Genomic DNA, 23,522 nt, shown 5'->3' with positions numbered 1-23,522 from the left:
CCACAGGATCCTGTCCTTGATTAGGAGCTGTCATCTCCTACCCTCTGATGGCACATTCCTGTGGCTGCTTTCCCCAAACAGTCTGGGAGTTCCACCACAGATCCCAACTCTCTGTCCTTTACACACACACACACACACACACACACACACACACACACACACACACGAGCCAGCTTCAAGATCCATTTTCTTTTTTGTTTATTTGTTTTATTTTTATTCCTGTGTGTCTGTGTGTACATGTGTGTGTGTGTGTGTGTCTGTCTGTCTGTCTGTCTGTCTGTCTGTCTATGTGTATGGGGGGGAAAGCAAAAGAGAGAAAGAGAGAGAGAGTTTGGTGGGGTGCCCTCAGAGGTCAGAGAAGGCAGTGTTACAGGCACTTCATGAGAAACACACTGTGGGGTCGGGGGAACTGAACTCAGGTCCTCTGGAGGAGTGGCAAGCACTCTTAACCGCTGAGGCTTTTTCTAGGGCCACAACAGCCACGTCTGTGAGGAATAACCCACTGAGTTCTGCAAACCTGGGTCTCCCACCTTTGCCAGCGTCTGTTTCTGATCTCTAGCTCCAGCTACAAGGCCATCCCTGTGCCAAGGTGCTTTGCATGGTGTAAAATCTAACTGCCCTTGCATGCTGGAACCTCTTAGACTCTAAGGCTTAGAGAGAGAGATCAACACCAAAGTGGCCCCACAGCCCTCCTGGAAGGGAGAACTGCCTGGCAGTCCTTGTGCCTCAAGCCCTACTACCAGATTCAGCTACTAGAGCTGAGAAGGGTCAAAAAGGAGCTAGAGAGACGAACGCAGTAGCAGCAAGCAGGTGGAGTCCCCGCACAGCTCTAGACTGTTTAACTGAGTTCTTTACTCCTGAGAGACCCAACCCCGGAGTGTCTGGGTGCAGGGCTGGCATAAGGCCGCCAATGCATGGTCCCGATCTATCTGTGCTCACATAGATGGAGCCTCCCCCATCCGGGACCAGAATGGTGCCCAGGCTTTCAGTGTTGAGATGAGGAGCTGATTCAGGGTAGTGGCGATCCCGAATGTAGTGGGGGTTGGAGGGAACCTTCTGGCTGCACCCTGCTGCTGGTGTCTCATACACTGAACAGCACCAACACCCTCCCGGGCGGGCCAGCCTAGCGTGTTCTAACTGGGTCTGAATCTGGCGGGAGCGCCATGTGACAGCTGCCTCTGCTGCTGGCCCCCGCCCCCCCCCCGTCACCCCCGCCCCCCACCCACCCGCCGCAGCCTCTTCTCTTCCCACCCACAGCGCTGGCACCTTCTAGGTCTCATTTAATTTGGCCCGCTTTTTTTCACAGGCAAGGGAATGTGCATAGTCCCCGTGTTAAGGGAGGAGACGGATATTGGGAAACGCCAGCCGGCCCCCAAGTCACACAGCCACGGCAGAGAGAACCCACGCCGGCTTAGTTCTGTTGTGCCCAAGCGCACCTGGAGACAAGGACAGCCAGAAGGGCGCCACCCATATCGTAGATCTTGGGGTTCCTTTCCCCGGACCTTGTGGCGCTTTCTGGAGCTCGGCGTCCCCCACCCCCACCCCCACCTCCGGCCCTCCTCCCGTCACCCCAACCCACCTGCGCGTACCACGCCTCTGGCCCCGCCCCTGCAGCCCCGCCTGCCACCGGGCGGCTCCAGTGCTCTGAGCTCTATCCAGCCCCTGAGGCCTTCTGTGCTCTACCCAGGCACTCTTGTTCTGTTGCCTCTGCCCGCGGGCGTGTCCTTCCCTATAAATGGAGCCCCACTCGCCTACCTCTCTCCTACAACCCGTTGCCTAGTTGGTTCATCACATTTGCGGAAAGACTGACTATACAGAAGGTCCAGGTTCAAAACTCCGGCCCAACAAGAAGTCCTTCTTGGCACCGTGCCCCACTTGCTCATTCTGCAGTTGTACTGGCGTTCTCGGCCATCCATTATGGAGTGCCCTGTTGTCAGAGAAACACTTTGTGGCCTGGCACTAACAGTGAGCAGTGGTTTGATGGTCTTAAGGTTACTTATACCCTCTGTGTGCCTCAGTTTCTGGGTGTAAGGGTTGTATAGCAGTCCCTCCTGAGTGAATTGCTGTGAGGTGTAAGTGGTAGGGAATCCAGGTGCGTGAGGGTATTAATACTGCTCCTTCAGGAGCGTTCACCCCACCCCCACCCCCAACACCTCCATCAGAGAGAAGCCACACAGCAAAGCACAGAGATGGCGAGGTGGCAGGGGAGGGCGTTCTGGGTCAGCCCTGCCCTTAGGAGGCACCAGCTGCTGCTTCTCTCTGTGGTGCCACCTGCCTCGCCCCTGATCTTCTCTTCCTTTGATCTTCTGATCTCTGGCCAGGGTCTCTGAGCCAAAGGCATTCCTGCCTTCCAGCCTTCTCCAAGGAAAGGCAAAGGGCTGGGCTCACTCCATGCCCCATCCCCTCCCCTTCCCCTCCTCTGTGCTGTGTGGAGTCACACAGGTCCTTGGATGAAGTAACAACCAGGTCCACCTTACTTGGCAGGGGCGTTGAGAGTGGTTTGGAGAAAAATAGGAAATTAGAAAGGCCGCCCTGGTTCTGGCCCACTATACCAGGCTCAACACCTTAGCTAGACCAGACTGATATGGAAAGGTACCCAGGGTCAAGGTCTTTATTCTCGGTGTCCTGGCATGTAAATCCCTTGTTGAGTAGACAGGAAATGTGTGTGCCTTGTATAACAAGGAGAAAGAACGGTTCCAGCTACTCAGAAACCCTGGGTCTGAGAAGACTGCAGATCCACTTTGGACAGAACTCAGAACCCCAATGCTAGGGGACTCTGAAGAACCTGTGGGCCAAAGTACCATGAGAGAGGACTTTCTGGAGGAAGCTGGTGCTAGGAGCATAATTCCCCCCACCAGTAAATGCCCAGACCTAGAGCTGAGGGAGAAATTAAAGTGTGTATGTAGGAGAGCCATGGGGGATAGTGAGGTGGATAGACTCTGTCTCTCTCTGTCTCTCTGTCTCTGTCTCTCTGTTTTTCTGTCTCTCTCTGTCTCTCTTTCTCTGTCTCTCTGTCTCTGTCTCTCTCTGTCTCTCTGTCTCTCTCTCTGTCTCTGTCTCTCTGTCTCTCTCTCTGTCTCTCTCTCTCTCTCACATACACACACATACACACACACTCACACAACTGTACCGCTGCCTAGAATATGACATTACTGGGGAAATGGGTCTTTGTGGATATAGTAAGTGACAGATTTGAGATGAGAAACCCACCCTGGACCCTTCAGGAAGGTTCAAAATCTGTTGATGTTTGCCCTTATTACACACACAGAAAGAGATGGGGTCCACTGACGTGTGTGATGGATTCTTCAATAGAGCTGCCATAGTAACGGCTTCATCATTCAGGGCTCTGGATCAAGAGCTGGCAGAGAATAACTTGTGCTTTAAGCCACGAGACCTGTGACTCTTTGTCATAGTTGCCACTGGAAACTGACACAAATGCCATGGGCATGCCAGGTGGGACCCGGTGTGCACCACCCTTCACCCTGGGACCCTCCTGCCCTCCCCCTCTGCTAACCGCCATCACTTCCCTCTCTTGGTACCTCAGGCCAAGCCGGCAACCAATCTCATACTTTCCACCTACAATGGTCACTCCGCCTCTTGAGACTCAGAGGTCTACTCTGACCCAGCAACTCCCATCCTGGGCATTTAACCAACAGAAATGCATCTATGTACTCATTACTCATTAAACATCCGTACAGAACGACTCGTAGCAGTGGTGTTCATAACAGCCCCAAACTGGGAAGTGCCTAGCACCAGCCACAGCAGAATGGACAAACTGTGCTGTGTTCACCCATGTGGGTACCACACAGCCACGAGGATGAACAGACCAGGACAAGCAGCTATAGGCAAGAATCACAAACACATTGAGGGAAAGCAGCCAGATGCAACATAACTCCCCTTTGCATAAAGCTTAAAGCCAACACCGAACTCACCATCTTAGCTGCCCCTGTGAGTGGCTGGTGACCAGGGCATGGGAGTAGAGAGCTTCCACAAAGATATGATGTTCTGTTCTTCTGACTGCTGCTTACACAATGTCTTCACCGGCAAAAATTTATGGAGTTCTCAACCTACGCTACATACTCTTTTCTGCAATGTGAATTGTACTTTAAAAAGCTGGCAGGAGCCAGATGTGGTGGTGCATGCCTTCAATCTCAGCACTCAGGAGGCAGAGGCAGGTGGATCACTGTGAGTTCAAGGCCAGCCTGGTCTGAAAGGTGAGTCCAGGACAGCCAAGGCTACACAGAGAAACCTTGTCTCAAAACACCAAAAAAAAAAAAAAAAAAAAAAAAAAGAAAGAAAGAAAGAAAGAAAGAAAAAAGAAAGAAAAGAAAAAGAAAAAAGAAAAGAGAAAAAAAAAGACTGATTTTCCTTTTGTAGTGCTAAGAATGCAGCCCACATGCTAGGCAGACACCTACCAGTGAACCATCTAAGAGCTAGTTTTAAATGTTTCCCCTGAGCCACACATGGTGGCACCTATCTTTGCCTAAATAATGAACTTAAGGTCAACCTGATCTATGGAGACCATCTCTAAAATTCACAAGATGGGCTGCAGAGATGGCTCAGATGATAAAATGCTTGCCGTACAGGCATGAGGACCTGAGTTTGGATCCCCAGCACTGACATAAAAACCCAGGTGCACCAGTGATCCCAACACTGAAGAAACAAAGACAGGAGGCTCCTTGGGTCCGATGGCAGCCAGCACATCCAAATCAGTAAACTCCAGGTTCAATGAGTGACTCTATCACAAATGAACAAGCAAACAAACAGACAAGGTGGGGCTGGAGAGATGGCTCAGCAGTCCAAAGGGCTTGGTGCTGCTATTTCAAAAGACTTGGGTTCAGATATCAACACCCACATGGTGGCTCACAACCATTCTCAATTCCAGTTTCAGGAGGACTGATGCCTTCTTTTGGACTCTTTGGGTACCAGACATGTATGTACACATGTAGTATGCATATGTACATGTAGACAAAACACTCCTACATACAAACTAAAATAAACAATTTTAAATAAGGTAATGAGCAATTGAGGAAGATGCCCTACATTGACCTCTGGCCATTACATGCACAAGTGCATAGATAGATAGACAGACAGACAGGCAGATAGATGGATAGATGATAAATAGTAGATAGATGATTGATAGTAGATAGATGATAGATAGATAGATATGCATGCACACATGTGCGCACACACACAAACTAAAATTTAAAACCACTTTCTAGAGGTCTTCAGGAGAGGCTAGAAATACGGCCGAGTGGTTAAGAACCATTTACTATTCTTCCAGAAGATAAAGGGCCCGAGTTTAGTTTCCAACACCCATATCAAGTTGTGCAATAACACCTGTAACTCCAGCTCCAGGGGATCAGATACCTTCTTCTGGTGTACCTACACCAGGTACCTACACATCGGTGGCATAAACACATACGCAGGAATAAAAATAGAGCTCTTTAAAAAATAGAAATAAGTAAACGTCTTCAGTGAACTTCAGCCTGGCAAAGGGTCCTCTGTACATCCTTGGTAATTTGTGGATGCTTCTTAGATGTCACCTCACTGAGATGCAACAAATGCAACATTTGTTTTGGTGCCTCATTTTCATCTTTCTTTTCTGTGCATGCCTTGCCCTTTGCACAAACTCTGGCACTTAACAGTCCCTTAATAAACACTCGAGATTCATTGGCATGACTAAGAGCGTTAGTCTCCCCTGAGTTCCCTCCCAGAGCTCCCTGGCATCAGACCCAGCTTCCTGAGCTCCCTGGACCCTCACAGCATTCCACATGAGACACAGTCCTCCCTTCTGTCGCCCCCACCCTAGGCATCTCCTGGGTGCCCCTATGACCAGCTTGTGCACATCTCCTGCCTGGTATTTAAATGCTTAGGGTGGAATGTTATGACCTCCCAGCCTGGGGTCTCTCTAAACACAGAATGCAGCTCTTACTCATCCTGAGTCTTCAGTGACTATGCCAATGCCAAGCACACCTTTGGGATTCAAGGTGCCCACCTCCTTAAGTCCCCCGAAACCCTCAGCCCTACCCAGCCTAGGGGCGGGCACATAGCTTTGTTCATCTTAGCCTGTTGAGAACAGGGTGGAAATTTTCAAAAGAAGTCTTCCTTTAAACAGAAAAATAAAGGGAATGAATAGGGAAGGCCAAAGCCTCGGAGTGAAAGGCTTTATAGAACAGATGTCTCACTCTAATGAAACCCAAGCCTGGCCGTGAGCTGGCTGCCTGGCAGCTTAAGAGGCTCCCCACTGCGGCTCTGTCCTCACCGCAGCCGTCTGGGTCGGATGCCACACCTCAGGCTCCTGCCCACAGTGGAGCCAGGTTAGTGCCACCACCTGTCTGGAGAGGGCTCCCTCCATCCCCACCCTGTCTCTGCAGACAGCCCATCTGCTCCAGCCTGAGCTGGTTTTCTGCTCTGTAGCTGCTGGCAGCTGGCCTTTCGTGTACTCATTCGTCCACTGATTCACTTATTCATCTCTTCATTTGCTCCGCCGCCGATACTTCTGAACACCACACACAGTGGGGCTGCTTCATTCGCTCCACAGATACTTCTGAACGCCACACACAGTGGGGCTGCTTCCTTCGCTCCGCGGATACTTCTGAACGCCACACACAGTGGGGCTGGTGCCTGCACTTTCCGTGCACTGGCGGCCAAGGCTCTGTTTTTCTGGTGCTCTCGCCCAACTCTGGGAAACAGAGAAGTATACTTCAAAGAGTCCAGGTGAGGATCCAGGGTAGTGTAGGATGTAGAAGGGAACCTTCTCCAGAGTTGAAGACTGGGAAGGGTTTTTCTGAAAGTAGCTACATCTTAGGCAGCCCTACATATCTGGACTAATCTGATGTTTTCCTGATCACCCCCAACATCCCCCAGATCTACAGATCTGAACCCGTTTCTTAACCATGGTCTTGCAGTATCTCAAAAGTGATGTCCACAGGGCTTCTCCTTACGACCCTGGTCATGAACTAATGATGCCTCACTAAGCACAGGTAGCTAGGAAGGAGAGAGTCTCACTGGGACCTGGGGCTTGACAATTAGACCAGGCTCTCTGTCCAAGAAATCTAGGAATCCACTTGTCCCTGCCTCCCCAGAACTGAGATTATAAGTGAGTGTCACCACACCTGGCTTTTTAGAAAGTGTGTGGGTGTTGAGGACCAAACTCAGGTCACAGTGTTTATACAGCCAGCCCTTAACCATCTGCACCATCTCACCATCTCTCCAGCTCCTGAGGCTGACCTCTGGCTTAGGTACACACACACACACATACACACACACACATATATACAGTGGTACCCACCTACAGTCCCAGCACTCAGAAGGCTAAAGCAGAGGAACTGCTAAGTCCAGCCTGGGACCCTGTTTTTAAAAGGAGAGACTATCCTACCTTCTAGAGTTTTCCAACCTGATTCTACATTAGATGGTAAGAGTCTGGTGTTCTTCATCTCTCTCTCTCTCTCCAGCACCTGTTCTGAAGTCACCGTAACCTTGGTTGTAACGTTTCTTTGTTTCCTTTAGCTTCAAATGTGCTTTTCCAGGAGCAGTTGTTTGTTTGTTGTTGTTGTTGTTTAAAATATTTTTAAACCATTTTTTTCATCCTAAGAGTTGAGCAGGTTGGCACAGTACTGACTGTGTTAACACCTTGTGGCCTGGCCTAAATAAAGCTCCTGGCTAAAGGGCCAGGCAGAGGCTAACACCCTGCCTCACTTCCACTCACCAGCTCTGTCCCTTTACATGTGATGAGGCCACTTGTGGAAGGGTGTGGCCTTGGCCAGCTGCGGCATGATGGCAGGTGTGCTGCAGGGAAGTGAGCAGAATCTTGTGTCCAAACAGAGAGGTCCTCGGGGCTCCTCAGCGGCAGGCAGACCCTGGGAGCCACATAGGTGGCATCTCTGAAAACTTATATATGCCAGGCTACCTTCTTCTTAGACAAAATGAAGCAAAACCCAGTCCACCTCACTAATGCCTTTGGAGCTAACAAAGCAGGGCTAGCTGTTGTGTCTCTCCTAGGAAAGAAGCTGGAGAAAGAGGATACACTAGGGAAGAGGGTCGTCACAGCCGGGGGTGGGGGGTGTACTAGGAAGAGCTTCCCAGCATATAGTCTCAAGGTCAAATACCAAAGCGATCATCTGTGGCGGTGGTGAATGTGGTAACAGGGTGTTGAACGGTCTGTTCTGCCCATCTGTAGATTCCATCTAGGGCTGGGGCAAGAGACCTGAGCAAACCAACAGGAGGCTTCCCCAGGCCCGGCTCCAGAAATTCTAAATGCTCCCCTGTTACTACACCCTCTACCCCGTCCCCACCGTCTGAGGCTCCAGGGCCACCTGTCCATCAACATCAGACATCTGAGGGTTGACCAGATTGAAAATCACCATGCTAATTCTACTACTAGCATGCCCCTAAACCCTGAGCCCTTGCACTCCCACGCTAATATGTCAAGTGAAAGTGGAGCCGGTAGGGGAGGAATCTGCACCCTGGGCTTCTGCATTGAAAACACTTAGGTATGCTGTCAGCACACACACACACACACACACACACACACACACACACACACACACACACACACACAAACTAGTAATAGTCAAGCCCTGTCCTAGGCCCTGGGAACTCAAGTCTCAGGGAATGAGGGAAGGGGGCTGGCTCCTCCTCCTATCAACCCCCCTCTCACTGGCTCTCTTACACTGCCTCTCTCTACCTCCTTTGCATCTTTGTTTGTCTCTATAAAATTTGGGGGTCAGGACCGCTCACCTGCAGGAAATGGGCCCAAGGAAACCAGGTCTTGGCCAAGGCAAACAGGTGACAGTGGCAGATTTCTGCCTATGGCCTCTGATTCCAGTTCCACAGAAGAAAGAAAAGAAAAGCCTAACGCTACGGGCAGGTAGGGTGAGGGGAGCTGCAGACATAAGAGGAAGAGGCCTACTGACCCCTCATCCTTCACACTGAAAAGGATGGCCTGCTGCAGGAGAAGGCCCAGTGGAGAGCAGGGCGAGCTAGCAAAGCTAGGCAGCCAGGGAGGAGGGCTTCTCATGACTGAGAGTTCAAGACTGTCTTCCTCCTCAGATGGCCTGGGGACTGTCTATCAGACAGTGGTCCCTTTGCTCCAAAAGGGATACATTTCAAGATGCCCCCAACAGGTGTCTAAGATCTCATATAATATCAAAGCTGATATACTACATACATGTTATATATATATATTTCATAAAGTAAGCATAGTAAGATACTATCAACAGTAACTAACAATAATTATATCTATATACTATAACACAATTCAAGTGAATGTGCGTACATTCTCTTAAAACAGTTTATTATATGTTCATTTTTTTATATTTTATTTAATTTATGTGTGCTGGTGTCAGATCTTGGAGTTACAGACAGTTGTGAGCTGCCATGTGGGTGCTGAGAATTGAACCTGGGTCCTTTGGAAGAGCAGGCGGTGCTCTTAACCACTGAACCATCTCTCCGGCCCCACTTTCATTATTTTTGTAATTTAAATGAATTGACGGTTTCCCTGCTCTTGCACTTTGGACCATCTTTAAATAGAGCAAGGGTTGCTTACACTGAAGGCCTGCACTGCGGTGTCCTCACAGTGGAGCTGGGCACCAGAGGGCTACTGAGCAAGAAGGTGGCATCTACAACACAGAAACCCTGGGCACAGGCATGATCCAGAGCTCTGCTGAGTTGGAGGCAGCACGAGGTGTTACACGGCTTTAAACTCTGAACTACTTACTTCTGGGAGTTTCCATATAGCATTCCCAGACCTTGTTTGGCCACAGTTAACTGAAACTGCAGAAAGTAGAACCTTAAGAAGAAAGGACATTATACTGGGAACCAATGCCATTGTGTGGTTCAGCTATGCCTGCTACTAAGAACACACTCACTGAGTATTTGTCGGTTGAAATAAATCTAATGATTGCTAATGTCCACTAACTGATACTATGTGTAGTCATCACTTTCCATAAACTAATTCAAGTGGTCCTCATAATCCCCATGTGGTGTGTATCATTATTAATTCCATCTTATAAAGGGAAACTAAAGGGTAAAATAAGAGTGTTTTCCTGAGTACTGAGCTAGGATCTGAACCCAGACTGACAGTAGGGTTAGTGCCTTAACCACTGTTGCACTGTAGACACTAGGATGGAGTTTGCCATGCAGGATGTGTGCCCGCGTGCCCGCGCACACACACACAAACACACACTCCCACACGTGCACACTCCCGCTATTCAATGCCTTTCCATCAGCTCCCTAGATCTGTGTCATTTGGACTGAGTGTGGCCCTGTGCCCATCCCAGCACAGCATACTCCATAGCCGTGACCCCCTGCAGATGCCATTTTGGTCATTTGGTTTTTCAAAACAGGGTTTCTCTGTGTAGCCCTGGCTGTCCTGGACTCTCTTCATAGACCAGGCTGGTCTTGAGCTCACCGAGATCAGCCTGCCTCTGCTTCCTGAGTGCTGAGGTTAAAGGCATGCACCACCATGCCTGGCAGATGCCATTCTTAAACCAAAGATCACCTGCAACCTGGGTATGCCCAGTCTTTCTTTAGCCCTGCACCCCCGCCCCCGGCACATCTGGGCAGAAGCTCACCTTTCTACCATGTGGCACCCCACAGAAGGATGTCACCTACTCCCGTCACCTAACCATCAGACCCAAAGGGGGCGCCATCTTAGCTGTGGGAAAGCGACGTGTGTATTGTGTTACACGTCACAGGGCATCTGTTATGCTGTTCTAATTGTTCTGTTTTATTTCATCGTTACTGTCGGTGACATCTTCCCATGCTCAATCAATAAATTAAGACGCATCATGGGTGTGTAGAGGTGCAGAGGATGTAGGATCTGAGCACCTAGGTGTCTACAGGGGAGTCTTGGAACGCACCCCACTTGGGTAAGAAGAGGCTACCACGCATAACAAACAGTCCCTGGGTTGTCTATCCAGGCAGTTCCTAGTCCACTTGAGGAAGAACATTCAGAAACAAACAGAACATAGGACTATTTGGAATGGGAGCTGGGTCCAGGCGAAAATCACCCCCCCCCCCACTCTACAATCCAGAGCGTGAGGCTCTGCTAGCCTAGGAGCCGAGGGAGCTGCACAGCGGGCAGGATCCAGTGTGAACTAAAATTGTTAAGTCCCCTCACTTCGGAACGCTCACTCTCCTGTGGTAATAACAGAGCACCAACCCGAGTTAGGGCCCCTCAGAGCACAGGGTCCTGTTCAGGTGGTAAGTGTGTGAAGGGGCCAAGGCTAAGGGACTGGGGCCAGTCACCCAGCTTACAGGCAACCCTGCTAGAGGATTGGAGTCCAGGGTGGAATCAGAGGTAGCCGACTCCCACCTCCAATCCTCTGGGGTCCTGAGCTACTGTCCATCCTCAGTGAAGCCTGTCCCTTAGGGTGGTCCTGTCCCCGGTCCTGTCCCAATTCTCTCTTGCTTTTTCTCCTAGACAACAGTTGCCTTCCTTTCGTGTCTCTTCCCCTCCTCCTACCCAGCTCTGTCCACCACAAAGGCAGGGGATTTGTTTACGGCTCCTTCCTGCCTCAACTCTTGCAATCACTGGACACTTGATCCAGCCTTCCCATCCTCAAATGCCCACACTGCCCCAGATCTGGAGCTGACAGGAAGGAAGCAAAGACTAAGCATAGGTGGGCTGGCTATGGCCTATCCAGAGCGCCCCCTGCAGGCAGAGACCTATATTATGGCTCTGCAAGTGCCCGGAAGGAAGAAGTCTAACAGGATCCTTGAGAAATAGGGAGCATAGGCCCTGCCTACAGGAGGCTTCCAAGCTGAAGAGAACGGGTGGCCAGGGCCTAACAATCCCTTGTTTTTGATGCAATGAAGTTCTGAATCTGATGAGGCAAAAAAAATTTTTTTTCAAGAGAAATAAAATCGCACTCCCTTGTGTGAAAAGCACTTCCCCTGGGCAGGATCTCACTTCCTGTAACTCATCAGGGAGAGACTTACACTACCTGGCAAAGGAGTGTTAGCACAGATCATCTACCCTAGGGCGTGTGGTTTTCCTCTCGCACCACAACTGCCTCTCTAGGGATTGCCACATAAGGCATCCGTTAGTTCAGCAGCGCTGCCCTCTGCCCCGCCTGCCCGCTGCCTGTGGTTATCTGGCCCTTCCTCCTCCTGCACTTCTCACTCCGCACAAGGTTGCCACTTGTGTGCTATTTGTTCTGGTCTTATCAGCCCTGCTTTGAGCCTCCAGGGCAGAGGAGACACATGCTCACCTCACTTTGGCGTTTCCCCCCTCCCCGAGCGTCTCCGGAGGGTGTCTGAAAGAGGAGGTAGCCGTTGTCTTGTCCTCACATGGGACGTTCATGTGAAGAACCCTGTGCAGGGCTTATCCGGGCATCTCAAGGAGCAAGCATTCCATCCATGTCAGCCTAGTGAATGAGTGAGTGAGTTTGCGCCCCGTGACAGCCTGTAAGTTCAAGACGCCTCATCCCGGCCATGAGGAGTACCGCATGAGCTAAGGTGATAGGTGTCACCAGAATTCACATGCTACCGGGTTTCAGTCTACCCTCCTGAGCCACGCCATGCATGGGAACACAGAGCAAGCTGGAGAGCCCTGGAGACTTAGCAAAAAAAAAAGAAGCTTCAGAACCAGACGACCTGATGATGCATCCCCCTCTAGGACATGTTATAGACCTTTCAGCAGCAGCCACTTTGGGGCTATTTCCCAGGAGCCAGTAGTAATAAGTGGGGTGCAATCCAAACCCAAGTCACAGTGGAGTTGGAATCAACCTTGATATATTGGGTCTCCTGTTTATTCCTGAATAAATGGAAGCACTCTTCCCCCCTTGCAGAGAACCCAGCAATCTATAGGTTTGGGATGAGGGGCAGTAGTGATGACTCTGCCCCCCTCCCCCATGCCCCATTCCCCTCCCTCTCTCCCCTGCAATAGCTGTAGCCTTGGGCCTGGGGACCATATCCAAATCCCTGTCACTGGTGCAATGGAAGACCCTCAGCATCTTCCCACCACGCACCTCAGTCTGGACACTCAGGGACACTTCCTCTTTCTCCAACACCTCTAAGGGCAAAAGGGGTGGGGCTAGCAGCAGGGACAGAGGGTAGAGGAACTGTGTTCTGGAACCAGCGCTCAGCAAGGTCCTAGACAGGCAGCGGGAGGTAGGTGAGCCGAAAGACCTCTTCACACCAGACTCAGTTTCTCTCTCCAAATGTTTCTCCCAAGGGAACGCCAGAATCCTTACTAACAGAACTGCCTTGTACCAGCCATGGCAGTGTGCCAAACACTGTGCCAAATTACAAGTGTCTGTCTCGGAGTTCGGTGTGATTATTTCCATTTTTGAATCTACAGAAACAAGCTGGCAGAGGCAATGAGGTGCACTGGTACATGACGCACGGGGGCGGGGGGCCTGCATGGAGGAGGCCAAGCTGGAGGGTGGAGAGCTTGCTTAAAAGCAAAAACAAAAACAAAAATAAAAACAAAACCTTAGGGACAGGGGAGATGAGTCCATGGTTAAGTGCACTGGCTGCTCTTCCAGAGGACCAGGTTCCATTCCCAGAATCCACCTGGCAGCTTACAACTGCCTATAACTCCAGTTCTAGGGGAACACAGTGCCTTCTTCTGGCCTTCATGGCCACCAGACAACACATCGTGCACAGATATATATGCAAGCAAAGCACATAGACACCTAAAAATAAATTAAATGTAAAAGCCAAAAATGCAGCTCAGTCGTACACACCTAAAGTGCAAAACCCTGGGCCGAATCACTCATGAATGTACGCACGCGCGCACACACACACACACACACACACACACACACACACACATACACACACACACACACACGTACAGAGGGAGCTCTTTCCTCTACAGCAGTGGTTCCAGATGTGCCAGATGTTGTCCGGGGCTGGTGATGCCTCTGGCCTGAGAAACGCGATTGGTAAGCCCTAGCTGATGAGCACCTCGGACTGTTTTGTTTGTTTTAAACGTGCGCCCTGAGGAGGAAAGGCAAAGAGCCCTTCTCTGGAACCTCCTGCCTCAGAGAGCGGTGCAGAAGAGAATGTGTCACAAGGCACCAATGTGTGCCAAGTATAGTGAAGGATGCATGTGACCCCGGCTTTCAGGAGGCTGAGGGAGGAGCACTGTGAACCTGAGGTCAGCCTGGACTATATGGCGAAACTTCGTCTCGAAACAAAACAAAAAGAAAGCCCTAGGGTACTGTCCTAGGGCTCCAGGCTTTCTCTATAGGGTCCTCTGCCTGTGGACAAAGTGTTTCAGGTCCCTGAGTCTTAGCCTCTTCCCTTTCTCCGGGGTTTCCCTGAACCCACCACACTTCTCTCTCTGAGCACCTGTCAACCTGTCACTCCTCTGAGGATGCTCCCAGGAGGGTCTGCCTCAGTGAGCTCGCTTTTCATGAACACTTGGCCCATTTCCCTCAATCACATCCCCACTTACCAGACTGCCTCAAAGACAACACTGCAGATGACAGTCTCACCTCCCCAGTTCCTTAGCTGTGCTGAACCCCAACACCTTCCCCCTTGAAGCAGCTGCCACAGATGGGTCCCTAGAAGTCAGTGCTGGTGTGTGAGAGGGAAACGGGCCTGGGCACTGATTGCTCTTCAGAGATAGAGGAGACTGGGCACAGGGTTTGAGAGGATGTTCAGCCTGGGGTTTTGACACACTCAGAACCCAGCCTATCCCTCTGGAGCTCGGAAGCCTCCAGATCAAACCTCCAAGCAGCACTATCCAAAATGGTTAGGGAGACTATATTCTGATGAAACCCCTGCACCAGGGGTGACCAGCTAGAGAACTTAGACTCTAAATATTTTATTTAATTTTAATTTATGTGCATTGGTGTGAGGGTGTCAGATCTTGGAGTTGCAGACAGTTGTAAGCTGCCATGTGGTTGCTGGGAATTGAACCCTGGTCCTTCGGAAGAGTAGGCAGTGCTCTTAACCACTGAGCCGAGGCCCATCTTAGAGTCGAGGAAGACAAGAGATCTTAGACTCTAAGTCCCTCATCTTCCTCAACTGTAAGATGGGCCTCACCCAAACCCCCCACACACAGGGTTTACAGGAAGTGCTTCAGGTAGAGTGCCTGAAGTCAGCTCTTGCCCCCTAGCAACCAACCAGGAAGTGCCAGCAACTGCCGTGATTAATTAAGGCCCGGTGGCAGGTTCCTAAGTGAGTTTCTCTGGAACCATCAGGTGCCATCCTGCCTGGGCCTTAAACATGGACCCTCTTGATGAACTAGTGTGCTTCTGGGTTAAGGTCACAATCGAAGGAATGAAAAACTATAACCACCCTACCCAGATCTAGCCAATGGACAGAACATTCTCCACAGTTGAGTGGAAAGTGGGTTATGACTTTCTCACAAACTCTGGTGCCTCACATTGATCATGTCCCCTAGATGGGGAGACCTGGTGGCACTCAGAGGAAGGATAGCAGGTTACCAAGAAGAGACTTGATACCCTATGAGCATATACAGGGGGAGGAAATCCCCCTCAGGAACAGTCATAGGGGAGGGGAATAAGGGGAAAATGGGAGAGAGGGAAAAATGGGAGGATACAAGGGATGGGATAACCATTGAGATGTAACAAGAATAAATTAATAAAAAAAATTAAAAAAAAAAAAGGAAGGAAGAAAAACTGTAACCAGTAAGACATCCCCCACAGCACCTAGGAGCAGACAGGAGCGGCAGAAAGCCAGGCACGCAGTGCTGCCATGGCCACATTTCCATTAGTCAGAGGGCACAAGTCCCTCGGAGGTCCCTGGAGGAGAAAGCCTGGCAGCTAAGAGAGGGCTGGGACGGGACACAAAGGAAACCTCTCCTCTAGAGGTACCTTGCCTTTGAGCTGCCAGCCCAGCCCCCACCTGCCCGCCACCAGCCCGCTGTGGCCTGCTCTGGCATGGCTCCGGGGGGCTCGGTGCCAAGCCCTGAGCTTCCCCCCCACCCCACCCCACACACACACCATGTACTTTCACTGCTTCCAAAATAACTCTTTGCTCACTGCCCAAGTTTGGCTTCTCGGCTGTTTTTCTCCTCCTGGGACCTGTTCTCCCATGTCTGAAGGGCAGTAGGAGAGACCTGAACTATTGTTAGACATGGGTGCTCACCTTTTCCATAGCACAAAGGGGCTCCCACAATTCTGAGAGCCCCTAAGTCAACAAGTCCGTTCAGTTTGGCTAACGGAAGTTATTTTCAGTAGAGGGAGGGGACACCCGTTTTCCTCCCCCCCCTCTCCATCTCCTACTCTTGCACCTTCCCAAGGTGACCAAAGCCCCACAAGGACTCCTTGGCCTTGGCCCTGCTCCCAGTAGAACCAGTTACTAGCCTAAGGTCACACAGCCCAACAGGGATGAGCAATGGGGAGACTACTCTGGGCCCTTCCAGGCTCTCTCGGTGCCGAAACCAAGCCTAGGCCCCAGCACCCCCACTACTCTCTTCAGGCCATACCCAAGAAAATGTATTCCATTTCTGGGGAGCAGCCAGACTCTCCAGGCAGTCTCCCTCAGGCAGTCTTGGCTGCTCCTCCTCCTCCTCCTCCTCCTCCTCCTCCTCCTCCTTCTCCTCCTCCTCTTTGGGGCTGCTCACAGGATCACTTCCTCCAGAACCCAGGAGAAATGGCTCCTTGGAAGCCATTTCTCTGAAGGCCAGCAGAGGGGATTAGTGTAGAAAGAAGTCAGTAGGAAGAAGGAGCCCTCTGAAGGGCCCTAAAAGATGAAGCTCTTGCATCACAGCCATCCCCCCTTCTGGGCCTTGTAAGTGGAGGGAGAGACAGACAGACAGAGAGACACAGAGAGAGACAGAGAGAGACAGAGAAAGACAGACAGACAGACAGACAGACAGACAGACAGAGAGACAGAGAATACCACAGTCGCTGCTTTTTAAGTGCCAGTGTTTAAAGTGCATATGAGAGTTGTCACATGTGCTTCCATGTCCCCTTTGGTCTTCCTGGCAACACTTCTAGGTAGACACAAGTAGTATTTCCATTTTAGGTTAAGAAATGAAAACTTTGGGCCTGGGCTTAAAAACTCTCCCCATGTCAGAGTTGCCTGTGCTGCTCTCCGGAGCCTGGTATCCTACCAATACCCCGCGGCACCCACATGAACACCTCCTCTTGTGCTCTGTTCTTCTGTCACCTGTGGGCCTAGGTCTGGGTAGGAAGCAGGCTGTGGCACAAGGGACCATCCAGAGCGAGAGCCCTTGGGAGGGGGAAGGTGGTGGTGCTTAGCGGGCTGGGGGCCAACTCCCTCTGAGCCAGGCTTTCTTCTCCCACTGGTGCCCCACCCAGCCGCACCCGTGCCCACTGCTGCCAGAGCCCAGAGGTTTCCTTTTTCTTTTTGCCTAAGGCTGTCTCCTGCCTTTCCTTTGAACTGGGGTGTCAGCCCCCACACACACACTCAGTCTCCTCCAGCAAACTCCCCAGGCTCCTTCAACAAGGGAGGGCCCGTGGGACCCCACTTCCTGGAATTACCCCACCCCTCCTTTGCTCTCTCCTCTATGCTTTGGTCTGGGGACCGCGTGGACTCTTCCCTTTCCTCCCCGATTCTGCACCCCCTGCCAAGCCTTCTCCCCAAAGCTCTCCCCATTCCACACCAGTAGCGAAGAGCCCAGGGTTTCTCTGTTTCTCCTTTTCTACTTTGCAGCCAAACATGAAGCACGGAGTCCCAGAGACTTACCCAGGGTCTCCCACCCACGAGTGACTGGGGACTAGAACCAACATACCCCACTTCACAGTGCTCTAAAGGGAGCAGAGGCTGGACCAGGAAGGGGGCTTCCAAGATGAAGAAGAGAGCTAAGAGTGACACCCACACCCACACCCTCCCCGGGGCCAATGCTCCCTGGCTGTGGCCACATGTGTCTCATCTCACAGCCCTCTGGGAACCCATCTGGGTCAAGCCCGAGAGCAGGCTGGGATCTCCCCTTGGTCACTCCCACTCCCAATCCATGAAGTCTTGAGACTGTTACCAGCTGGTGGGGACAGCGATAAAGCTGTTCTGTGTCACCAGCGTAGCCACCACAGCTGTCTCCTGGGCACTGTGCTCTCCTGCCACAGCCCTCAACATACACATGCCCTACAACTCTCATACAGGGCTACCAGCTCCAGGAAGCCTTCCAAGACAACTGCCTCCTGACTCTGACTCTCTAAAGACAGTACTACTAACACCGTTCTTTGCATTTTCCACCTTCCAGACCCCATATGGAACCCTCTGCAGACACTATCTTAGTGAACCTACACAGCAACCATTTGAGTGAGTCAGATATTAGCTTCATTTATAGATGGAGAAACCAAGTCAAGTCATAAACCAATAAGCTGGCCCTGGCTCACCTAGCACTGCCTTTTACACCAGTGCCCATCCTTAACCCTTCTCCTCTCTCCCTAAAATATTCTGCCTCCCTCTGTTTAGTTATAGACATCCCCAGGCAGTGGTACAGGATTACTCTGAATCTACACACGGGTGAGTGTACACACACACACACACACACATGACCTTTTACACAAACCCATTTTATTACAACAGTCTTGAAGGAAGTGAATTCCCCAGAAGGCAGCAAGCAGCCTGGCATAGAATGAAAGCCCTGGCAGCAGCGAGTAAAGAAATGGGTGCTTAGTGGGTAACAAGGCATGCTGAGCCTCTGAGTGTTTGCAGCCAGAGCTACAGACACACTCTCTCCAACACTTCTCAGTGCTCAGGGCAAACAAGGGTCTCCATGTCCGTGCCCAGATCCTCCCACCCAGGCGCTATTCGCCTAGCAAGCATTTGCTACACGCATATTCCTGTGTTCGTATGTGCTGGGATATGACAGGACACCTCCCATTCACATCACCACAAACTGCAGTGCTCCCGGAGCCAGCGGCGCCATAGTCCACTCCATCCCTTCCCATAAGAGGCCTCGCCCAGGGAGACGCACAAAACCCAGCAGACTTCGCTGAGCCTCTCTCTGATGACGGTGTGGGAGGAGCCCTTTTGGAGACACTTGAGGTACTGTGCATAAATGAATAACTCCTAACTTTGATCAAGCGGGACTGGCTGGCATCGGGCCCCAGGGTGCTCATGGGTTTTGGACTTGTGTAGCAAATAAATAGACATAAAGACTTTCCTTCGGTCTCCCCCTTGGAACTGGGATGGAGGGAGATGGAGGCAGCCAATTCATGACCTGTACAGGCTACAAAGAAATCTTACCACCCTGGGGTGGGAAGCAGATGTCAAGTAATTTGTACTGAGACTCTGTCAAGAAAGCCCTAAGAGGACCCTGGGGTGTCTTCTGCGGTCCACAGACAGGTCCGAAGACTACCAAAAGGGAAGGAACACCAAGCTATGCCTGGCCTGGCTCCTCACAGTCCATCCCGCGCTACCTTCAAATGCCTTCGCAGAGCTGGGGCAAAGTTCAGATAGTGATGTGTTTGATGCACAAGCATGAAGATCTGATTTCTAGCCCCCACTCCTGCCCCACCCCCACCCCATCCCCCAGAAGCTACGCAGAAGAGTCAGGCAGGGTGGTGTGTGCTTGTAATTCCCACGTAGGGTGGGAAAGACAGGCAGATCCATGGGACTCCCGGCCAGGCAGCCTAGATCACTCTGTGAGCTCCAGGTTAACAAGGGACACTGTCTTCAGAAAACAAGTGGACAGCTCCCGGGAAGCAATGCCTGAGGTTGGCCCCTGGCCTCCACACACACTGCATGCTTTACCTGTATACACGTGTACACCAGCACAGATACACACACACACACACACACAGAGAGAGAGAGAGAGAGAGAGAGAGAGAGAGAGAGAGAGAGTCAGTCATGAGTAAAATGTTATTTCGGTCCTTCTGAGAAAGCAAAAATGGAAGGCTTCACCTCCACCAGACAGCAGATGGCCCTCTCCTATAACCCACCTGTGACTCCTGACCAGGCAAGGCTTCCCCACCTCCCTCCAACACTGCAGATATTGCTGTAAAACTCTCTACATCATCCCATGACCTATACCCGCCGCTCCTTTCTCCTATCCTTGGAAGAAAAGGGGTTCCTCGGCACCCAGAAAGGCTCAGGAAGCATTCAGAAACCCTGACCTCTTCTAACCCAAAGATGCATCACGTATCGGAGGACACTGGGTCAAAGTATCAGGGAGCTGTTTGTCAGCACGGACAGTGGGACACTTGGATCCCCGAAGTGAAACACTTTGCCCTTGTCCCCAAGTTCTGCCAGTGGGGGGGGGGGGGAGTCCACAGATTAGTCTTGAAAGTTTCAGGTGCTGAGAAAGGTGGCCTGAGCTGCCACCCTCTGGAAGGTCCTGTGTGCTCTGCCCCTTTAACACAGGCAAGAGGCCTCTCTCCTGCTGTCCTTAAAGAAAGCTCAACAGAAGTCATTTCTAAACTCTTTTTTAGCCATCCTCCTGGTCTTCCAATGAAACAATGTCATAGACCCCTAATATGTAAAACTGCTAGAAACAGGGCTTCTGGGGGTGCAATTGGGGTGGGCCCAGAATCACTGTACTCTGCCTGGTGCTAGGTACCCTCCCAGGTACCCGTGTTCACCTCTCCCGGCACCCCCTGGGCTGTGCAGGACTCGCTTGCCCTTCTGGAATATGGATGCTTCTCTGTCCTGATTCCCTGGAGCCCACACCTGTGTCTTCTGGAGTGAAGGAGGATGTCCAAAGGGGGCATAGAGACAGGGAGGGGCACGCACACACACACATACACACAGGGGCTCTAAATCAGGATTACTCACATTCACCAGGTCCATGTCCTCTCTGCACCCTGACCCCCCTTGCTGAGCCTTTGGGGCAAGCACAAGCTCCTCTTCCTCACCACTCATCAGTTCTAGGACCCCAAAGCTCAGAGAGCCTTTCTCAGGCCCTAGGGAGCTCTGGGATCACACCCAGACTTTTCTACCTGCTCTCTTCCTCTGAGGAAAAGCAGGGAAGGCCAGAGATCGCCTCTCCCACAGAGTGGGGGGTGTGCGGGGGGCCAGGTGGTCTGAGATGGGCTCCCATCCCCCCTCCTGCCCAGGTATGGGGTACCTACAGCCTCTGGCTCTCTGATTCAGAGACAGCTACCCCCAATAGGGTCCCCTTCATGCACCGCCTCACCCCCAACTCAGACTCTAAAAATGGTTCTCTGGTTTTCAGTCTCGGAGCCTGCCCACAAATTAGTGTCTCTAACAGGGCCTCCTGGGACATGACTTCAGGGAGGCCTGGGGAGGGGGCAGGAGACCTCTACACAAGGAGATAGTACTGGTGGAGTGCCTTTCTAAAGAGAGGAGATGGCAGAGATCTGTCACCAAGGCGCCTGCCTCCGTGGAACAGTTCTCCTTCCTGCTATAGGAGAAGCGGCTCCCACCCGACTGAGACACATTACCCTCGCTTCACACCAGGGAGGTAACTTTTGCCTTCATCAAGCCTCCTGGGTGCTGTTCTCCTGAGGACGACTGCGAAAGAAGGTACTGCCCCGGTCCCCGCGTTCCCCGTTTTCTTGTTCAGAGTTCACACCCCACTTTCCCAAGCCTAGACTCCCACGTTGAGCCCCTAGGGTGGGGAACAGCACCTGGGAAAGGAAGCTAGGAGGCCCCGGCTTGCTCCTTGTATTGTCCTTAGTTTCCTAAAAACTCTCCTCTGCTCCCTAGCCCTTCGTTCAGTCTTAGGCTTGGAAGAGAAAGAGCCTTCCTGTGATGCTCACGTCGCAGAGCATCAAACGTGTGTTTGTGGGGGCAGGCAGCCATCAAGAACAGCAGGGACGAGCAGGTGAGTACTCACAGGTAAGCCGTCAGGGGGTCCAGGTCCCCTGGCACCACTGAGAGCCCAAGCTCGGAGCAGTCAGCTGACAGCATGATGCCATCCTCCTGGCAGTGGCAGGGAGCCGGGCAAGTGGGACGCCCTGGGCCAGGCTGGGGGTCACTGCCCGCGCGTGCCGAGGTGCACAGTGTGGCGCAAAGCCACAGTGCCAGGAGCCCCGGCGGGCTGTGCATCTCGGCGGCGGGCTGCGGGGGGCACCTGGCGGGCGCTTGGACGCACGGAGCGCACGGAGTTGTGAGCGAGCTGCTCACCTCCGGGTCCGGGGCGGGCCCGAGGGCTGCGCCGTCGGTGGGGACCGCCCCCCGCTCTACTTCGCTTGGGCGCGGCGGCAACTGCGGCGGGACGGTGCAGTCAGAGAGGGGCAGGCATTGTTGAGTGATCTTCGCTATTGAGTTTCACAGGCTGGGCTTTGCCGAGGGAGGGAGACACGGGGGTGGGGGGTGGGAGGAGGAGTCAAGGAAACTTTCTACGCCGTGGCTCTCGCTCCCCTTCCCTCCTTCCTTCCCAGCTGGCAAGATTTTCAAGGCAGGGGGTGGGGTGGGGTGGGAGGGAGAGGGGGGGAGGACGATGAAAAAAGCAAAGAAATCCAAAGCTAAGAATGGTCATCACATCAGAGTCCTGCACTTGTACAGAAAGTGTGTCCCCAGAGCTTGGGTCTGGGACTTTGGGAACAGCCACGGGGCTCTCAAGGGATCAGAGAAGGCCATTAGGAAAAGATTCCAGAGTTCCACAGACACCAGCCCCACTACCAGATTTTAGGCTGAAATGTAGAGAGACCCGAGAGAAAGAGATGTTCAAGGTCACACGGCTGACGGGAATAACCTCAGAGCTAGCGCTCAAATGGGTCCTCTGCACCCTTGTTGACCGGGGAAGGAAGGCGGTCTTGGGCTAGGAGGGGTTCCTGGCAGGTTAGCAGTAAGAACGACGAGGGACCCCTCATTAAGGAGCCACGTCCTGACACCAAAGAAACTGTCGTGGATTCCACCAGGTGCCCAGGCCATGGAAATGAACTCATATAGGCTGTCAGATTTGAGGTCTACAGATCACCCCATCCCCGATCTCAGGACCCAGGACAGTTGAGGGGCTGCCCTCTGTGCAACTGGTTGCACAGAGCTTGCCAGCGAGTCGGTGCCCTGGCGCCACCTGGAGGCTCAGTGGTGCAGATGCAGCTCAGTCATAATCCATCCCAGGACCTTGGAGAGCATGGGGAATGGCACTGGAGTCAAGACCCTGCTCTCTCTGGGGCCACAGAGAGCTGGCAGTGGGCCCTTCATCCGGTCTCCAGATCCTTCTCTTAGCTAAGCCCTAGAGTAGAACCGGACGAGGCTGGGAGCCTTTTGACTCCCAGTGATCCGCACCAGAGACATGCGGACATAAGAGGCAGTCAACACACCCTCCCCCCTTACTTCTATACCCCAAAAGCTCTCACCAACCCCTCTCTGCTCTTTGTGGACACTCTGGGGCTGGCATGGAAAGAGCTTCACACTCAGACCAAGGAGCCAGAAGAGCTCTGCTTCCAGGGCGCCAGCTGAGGCCATGACAGAAGATGAGGCTGCAGGAAGGCCACAGCACGGCCCCCCACAGCCATACAGACCTGCAGAAAGAAGTCCTCTCTGCCTTCTGCCTCACTTGTCCTTTGCCTTCACCTTGGCTCTGCCAACACTTCCCCCCCCCCCCCCCCCCGCTTGTTTCAGGACTCCAACCAAGGCTGGAAAACTACACTTAGGCCCCGTTCCATCTCTGGAGCAGCCTTCTGAAGTAGGCTTGGGTGGCTCAGAGCTGAGTT

The 23,522-nt window shown here is 52.2% G+C and overlaps 1 protein-coding gene across 3 annotated transcripts in view; it reads right to left on the bottom strand.

The window, feature by feature from the left end:
• LGR6 (leucine rich repeat containing G protein-coupled receptor 6) overlaps positions 1–22,106 on the bottom strand; it is a 126,131-nt gene extending 104,025 nt beyond the window's left edge. The window contains exon 1 of one of the 3 annotated variants that reach the window (XM_084796243.1): positions 21,698–22,106. In XM_084796243.1, coding sequence (XP_084652369.1) covers positions 21,698–21,909 — 212 coding nt within the window. In that variant the 5' untranslated portion in view covers positions 21,910–22,106. Of the gene's footprint in view, positions 1–1,579; positions 1,639–21,697 lie in introns of those variants that run through there. The other 2 variants (XM_084796241.1, XM_084796242.1) reach the window with 2 other exon arrangements.
• Between the last annotated feature and the right edge of the window lie 1,416 nt (positions 22,107–23,522).

This window comes from Acomys minous, assembly GCF_964271855.1.
Source record: "Acomys minous genome assembly, chromosome: 1".
Classification (NCBI taxonomy): domain Eukaryota; kingdom Metazoa; phylum Chordata; class Mammalia; order Rodentia; family Muridae; genus Acomys; species Acomys minous.
The sequence above is the reverse complement of the archived record's forward strand: the minus strand, read 5'-3'. Positions and strand labels throughout refer to the sequence as shown.